This window comes from Rhagoletis zephyria, unplaced genomic scaffold (assembly GCF_001687245.7).
Source record: "Rhagoletis zephyria isolate East Lansing unplaced genomic scaffold, Rhagoletis_zephyria_1.1 Rzeph_scaffold_01604, whole genome shotgun sequence".
NCBI classification, from domain to species: Eukaryota; Metazoa; Arthropoda; class Insecta; order Diptera; family Tephritidae; genus Rhagoletis; species Rhagoletis zephyria.
Genome location: NW_016158688.1, coordinates 109,627 through 116,479, shown reverse-complemented (window position 1 = coordinate 116,479; position 6,853 = coordinate 109,627). Strand labels below are relative to the sequence as shown.

Here is a 6,853-nt window from a genome sequence, read left to right as displayed (position 1 = left end):
GTATCTCGCTAACCGTTCTAGCAATTTGTACCAAACTCGGTATGGTTATTGTGCTTGCCACATAAAAGCAAAACTTTGAAAATTATTGAAATCGGACTAAAATTACGGCCGCTTTTCATATAACGGTAAATTTCAAAAATGCTTGAAACTGCAATATTTTGAAATTTAACGACGCTAATTTACTCAAAATTGATACACCCCGGCTTACCATCTAGGGGTAGGTTTCGGAAAGGTGAAAATCATATATTTAATACTTGCGCCGGGTATTTAATGTTCGGCTCCGCCCGAACTTAGACTTTCTTACTTGTTAATCATGGTGTGTTAACATACATGTCTATAATAGATGCTTAAAGTAAAGTAGATATACTTTTGTAAAAGGGACGTGGCATATCCTATAGCTGTGAAATTTTTAATCAGCCAAAACTTCGGAATCATACGTCACGTGAATTTGAAATTTGGTATGAAGACATATTCATGGTAGGCGCTTATAGTAAAGTATATATCGTCACCTGAAACGCAAAATAACGTAACAAGATCGTCACTGAAAGGGAAAAAGTCGTGACTATTTTTATTTTATTTTTTTTTCATAAAACGATGTGGGGAGTAGTAATTCGACGAAATCCATCATAGCAATCAAAAAGTGAATTTTGAATTTTTTATAAGTTACCACTTTTTGGCATTTCAGTGACGATGTTGTTGCGTCATTTTGCATTTCAGGTGACGATATGAATACAAGAAGCGTTGCACATCCCAAAGGCGTGAAATTTTTAATCAGCAACAACTTCGTAACCGTAAGTCAAATGACATTGAAATTGGTGGTAAGACAGATCTATGAATGATGCTTAAGTAAAGTATCCATATATATAAATAGCAGGGACGGGAACCGGTTTTGAACCGGAAACCGCTTTTTCTATTAATTAACTAAACCATTAACCGAACCGAAATTTTCCACAAATGTTTGATCCGAACCGAAAACCGAACCACTTTCTTTAAAGGTTCGTTTCAACCAATTTTCAATAGATAACTGTACCCACTGTTTTTTTTTGTTAAACATGCTAATACCTACCATGTTTGTTTATCATGTGACAATATCAAATGTAAAGGCAACCCATCTCATTTGACAGACACTTGACCCTTAACCTTGCGCGTTGTTGCACTTGACACTTAACCCTTTCCAGTCAAATCCGTCCCTGATGAATATAAAAATTGTGCCTCTTAATTACAAGGTTCATAGAGCCTCATAATACCAAAAGTAACAAAATATTCAAAAGTTGTTTTGGCTAGCTATTAGGGCTACCTCAAATTTGTGTAATATATTGAACAAAAGTCCGCAAAGGAGTAAAAGCACTCAAGAAAACTCAATAAATATTTCACTAAGTTTGACGGAATAAAACTTTTATCTCATTGAAAATGAACTTAGATGGGTACAAAATAATTGATTTTACTGCAGATATGTTGGAATGAATATTTTATATCTTTTTAAGTATATTTAGTTAAGATTTTCATTAAAAAATTTTAAATTTTCTCCATGAGATGAGAATTATATAAAGAAATTTTGAAAAATTTCAGATACAATTACAATATAAAATACAAATGACCCGTTTTAATAAACCTTCCCGGTTTTTCTGCCTTCAGTAGATCAAGAAATCAAAAACCTACCCTTTACTGCAACAACAGCACACAAACTCTTCAAAAACCACGGAAAAAATCACCCTAATTGTCTGTTCAACTGCAACCTTTGCGGACGTTTGTACAATATATTGTACAAGATACTTACAACCTTTCAGTGTAAATGTAAAAAATTAAATATGTAAAACATTTTAAATCATGATAGTTTAATTTTAGCATTTTTATATGATGAAATACTTTTCATATTTCTATACTATGTGCCTTTATTAGCGATTTTACTTGACTTTCACTATTTTTTGTACAGTGAATTACCACAACTTGCGTTTCACTGGAATTTTATAAAATGGTCTATTTTTAAATTAAATTCTAAAAATATTTTTGAAATGTTTTCGATTTTCAAATTTACGTAACTATTCCAACACAAACATTCCAAAACTTCATAAAGTCTAATTTGTTTTCACAAATATTAATAAGATTTTTAGTAGCACGCTGCCAATGTTACAAAAAATTAAATGTACAATATATTGTAGGAAAGGGTTTAAGGGATTAAAAAATGTTAATCGTTAATCATTCAGATGATTACGATTAATAAGTTTTAATCGTTGATCGCGATTAACATTTTAATTGTTAATCAGATTAATATTTTACCAACACTGACTGAGCTACATAGTTTTTTATACCCGAGCGCACTTTTGCACAAATTAAAGAAAATCTAAAAATATAATTATTAACAGAAACCAACAACCACATTATCAAGTCTGAATTGCAGCGGAATACCTGCGCTTGATTGTGTTGGCTTAACAAATGAAAAAGTGGGAAAAAAGCAACGATAATTTACAAGGCGAACTTAGCACAGTGCGTAGGCAACTGGCTGAGTCAGTGGGATCGTCAATTCGACTCCTACTGAAAAAAGTCTGATGAGGACCATTTTTTCAAATTATTGTTGCTTTTCCACTCAAAGGTTTTTCATTAAAAACGGCCTCAAGCTCAATAAAAATTGTTGAATCTAATTGTTATAAGGCCATAAAATAACAAAAACAAATAACTTAAGGACGAGCACACCTAAAAGTTAAACATTCTAAAAGTAGAATTATTAACAAAAACCAACAAACACATGATCAAGTGTAAATCGTAGCGGAATAGCTGCGCTTGATTGTGTTGGCTTAGCAAAAATGAAAAAGTGGGAAAAAAGCAACGATAATTTACAAGTCGGACTTAGCACAGTGCGTAGGCAACTGGCTGAGTCAGTGGGATCGTCGGTTCGAATCCTACTGAAAGAAGTCTGATGAGGAAATGTGGTGATTTCCGAAATAGCTATCACTTCTACCATTTTTTCAAATTATTGTTGCTTTTCCACAATAAATTTTCATTTAAAAAATGGCCTCGAGCTCATTATAAAATTGTTGAATATAATTGTTAAAAGGCCAAAAAATAACAAAAAACAAATAACTTAAGGACGAGCACACCTAAAAGTTAAGCATTCTAAAAATAGAATTATTAGCACAAACCAACAAAACCAACAACCACATGATCAAGTGAATTGCAGCGGAATAGCTGCGCTTGATTGTAGTTGGCTTAGCAAAGTGAAATAGTGGAAAATAAGCAACAAGAATTAACAAGTCGAACTTAGCACAGTGCGTAGGCAACTGGCTGAGTCAGTGGGATCGTCAATTCGACTCCTACTGAAAAAAGTCTGATGAGGACCATTTTTTCAAATTATTGTTGCTTTTCCACGAAAAGTTTTCATTTAAAAAATGGCCTCGAGCTCATTATAAAATTGTTGAATATAATTGTTAAAAGGCCAAAAAATAACAAAAAACAAATAACTTAAGGACGAGCACACCTAAAAGTTAAGCATTCTAAAAATAGAATTATTAGCACAAACCAACAAAACCAACAACCACATGATCAAGTGAATTGCAGCGGAATAGCTGCGCTTGATTGTGTTGGCATAACAAAAATGAAAATAGTGGAAATAAGCAAACGATAATTTACAAGGCGTCTTAGCACGGTGCATAGGCAACTGGCTGAGTCAGTGGGATCGTCGGTTCGAATCCTACTGAAAGAAGTCTGATGAGGAAATGTGGTGATTTCCGAAATAGCTATCACTTCTACCATTTTTTCAAATTATTGTTGCTTTTCCATTCATTAAAAACGGCCTCAAGCTCAATAAAAATTGTTGAATCTAATTGTTATAAGGCCATAAAATAACAAAAACAAATAACTTAAGGACGAGCACACCTAAAAAAAAGTTAAACATTCTAAAAATAGAATTATTAACAGAAACCAACAAAACCAACAACCACATGATGAGGTCCGAATTGCAGCGGAAAGCTGCGCTTGATTGTGTTGGCTTAACAAACTTCTACCATTTTTTCAAATTATTGTTGCTTTTCCACAATAAGTTTTTCACTAAAAACGGCCTCAAGCTCAATAAAAATTGTTGAATTTAATTGACAATAGTCAAACTACATATCATAGACCTAAAATTTCTACAGCGCAAGTACAAAGTTTGAGATCGATTTTAAGCGCTCGTTATTCATATGCCTACATATCGTCACCTGAAATGCAAAAAAGACGTAACAACAACGTAGATGAAATGGAAAAGGANCAGCGCAAGTACAAAGTTTGAGATCGATTTTAAGCGCTCGTTATTCATATACCTACATATCGTCACCTGAAATGCAAAAAAGACGTAACAACAACGTAGATGAAATGGAAAAGGACGTGACTAATATTTTAATTTTTTTTTTCATAAAATGATGTGGGGAGTTGTAATTCGATGAAATCCATCATATAAATCAGAGGTTCCCAAACTTGTTTTCTCGTAGACCCCTTTCAAAAATTTACTGGTTTCGGTGGACCCCCTGCNAAATGTGAAAATTAGATCTAACAATGTAAACTTGCATCGCGGGTGAATTCAAAAACTAAACTCAGAGTGGCCAAAATAAAAGTAAAATATTTTCTTGTGTTCCATTTATAAAAATAATGTGATTACACACTTGTAGGTTTTAAAAAATAGGGCTCGTAAATACATCAAAATACTCTCTTGCTCGGAGGAGTTATATTTTTAAGAGCACTGCGGGCGCTAGCTTTATTTACATTATCTTCACCATAAACTCATCAAATGTTCGGCTCACTCATGACTTTGCACGTGGACATGGGCGTAGCCAGGTAGGGGCAGGGGGGTGCTCGAGCCTCCCCCCTAACTTTCAAAAATTCTGGCTACGCCGATGCACGTGGAGTATATGTAAAATAGTTTATTTGTATTAATGGCATCACTTTTATTTTTATCGCTCCGAGTTTTAAAGTGAGGCGAAAAATATTTATCACATTTTTAAAACACAAAACTTAAAACATCAAAACGGCTAAGCTTTTTACGCCAACTTTTAATTCAGAAACTGACAATAGAGAAAAGAACGAGTTTGAAAAAATCGGTGACAAATAACCAAGCAAGCAAGAAGCACAAAAAGTGTTCCACCGTCTCATCTTCTTGAAGGCAATATGGGCAAATGGACTTGTCATTTACTCCTATGACAGTCAGGTGTTTGTGCCACGTGAAGTGACCAGTCAGCAGTCCAGCAGGTTGTATGCAGTGTCGTTTGCTCAGTGAGAGCAAACAATTAGATAGAGCTTGTGAGATTGAAGGCAACATGAGTTTTGCCAACCTGCATCCCCTCGATGCCTCTCAGTCTTTGCTGAGCGAAGTATTCACCCAGTTTCTGATGGTGGCTTCGATTGCCGAAGGTGGGAGTGCTAAAACTGGTTGCGGACCGAGGAGTGCCTGGTCTGAGCCAACTCTGGCCAACTCTGGCCAAATGATCAGATGTCTCATAATCAGGTACTCCTGAGTGACCTGGCACCCATAGTAAAACAACCTCGTTATGTTCACCAGCATATTTTAGTCGAGACTTGCATTGCCGAACTAGTTTGGAAATACTTAAATAGAGGGCTATCCAATACCTTACGTGCAGCTTGGTTGTCACTGCAATCACGTAAACTCCTTCCTCTCCACCTATGTTCCACCACGTAGTCCATGGCTTTGAGTATTCAGCCTGGAAGACCGAAGCATATTCCCCTACAGAAAAGTGAAGTTTATCTCCATTAACTTCGAGAGTCAGTTTTGGAGCCATCAGTGAAGATTGGACAATGTGTGAGTCTGGTCTAAGCGATGGAATCAAACCAGCATTCAGTCTCAGGGAACTCAACATTATAGAATCTCTTCAAAAAGATAATGGTGGCGTACTATCCTGTAGCAATGAAGAGACACAAGTGCTTAAATCTCTGCCCCAGCAATTTTCGCCGCGCCCCACTCATTGTCATACCAGCATCCGGTTCTTTTTAGTATGCAGGTGGGCTTTAAGGCTCCCCACGTATGAAAACACAAGGTGACGGTAAGTGCAGCAGTGCGTCAAGAGCACTATACACCACTCAAGCAAATTAAAGTTAAATAAAGAGGCTATCAAGCAACCATTTTGTTTCTTTACATCGATACCAGATACATTTTCGTGGACCCCCATTTACAACTCATGGACCCCCATATTTTTTGACGTCACCGCGGACCCCCGTCGAGTCTCCCGTGGACCCCTGGGGGTCCACCTGGACCACCTTGAGAATCACTGATATAAATCAAAAAGTGAATTTTGAATTTTTTATTAGTTAACTAAAATTTGGTATTACATCGTGCTGTACTTCTTGAGATGCTCCTAAGAGCTTCCCTATCCCAAATTTTATTTGTTAGATACGTGTTTAATGATAGAATAGATTATACCACTCCACTACTCTGTTTAGACAGCAAATTCTCCACAAGAATCCCAGAGAGGAACGAGTGGGAAAGGGCCACAGACCTGAACCCAGGGTCTACGGCCCTATATACAGATGGTTCCAAGCTTAACCAAAGAGTGGGTAGCGGGATCTGCTCTGGCGAACTCGCGCTAAATCTCAGTTTTCGCTTACCGGACCATTGCAGCGTGTTTCAAGCGGAATTAAACGCTATAATGGAGGCGGCTCGGTGGCTTATAACCTCCGCCCCTCCAGGACGGCCTATCTCTATCTATTCTGACAGCCAGGCTGCTATCAAATCTCTCAATTCTAACGAAGCAACGTCCAAAGTAGCCATCGAATGCAGGAAGACTCTCAACCTGCTGGCATCAAAATGCTCCTTGACTGTTGTATGGGTCCCTGGACACAGGGACATCCCTGGCAACTGCCTAGCCGACGAACT

At 36.8% G+C, this 6,853-nt stretch overlaps 1 protein-coding gene across 1 annotated transcript in view; it reads left to right on the top strand.

Annotated features, from left to right (window-relative positions):
- The first annotated feature begins 710 nt into the window (after positions 1-710).
- drd (drop dead) overlaps positions 711-6,853 on the top strand; it is a 100,571-nt gene continuing 94,428 nt past the window's right edge. Inside the window, exon 1 of the mRNA XM_017618328.1 lies at positions 711-791. Within this exon, the coding sequence (XP_017473817.1) occupies positions 726-791 (66 nt within the window). The 5' untranslated portion in view covers positions 711-725. The remainder of the gene's footprint in view (positions 792-6,853) is intronic.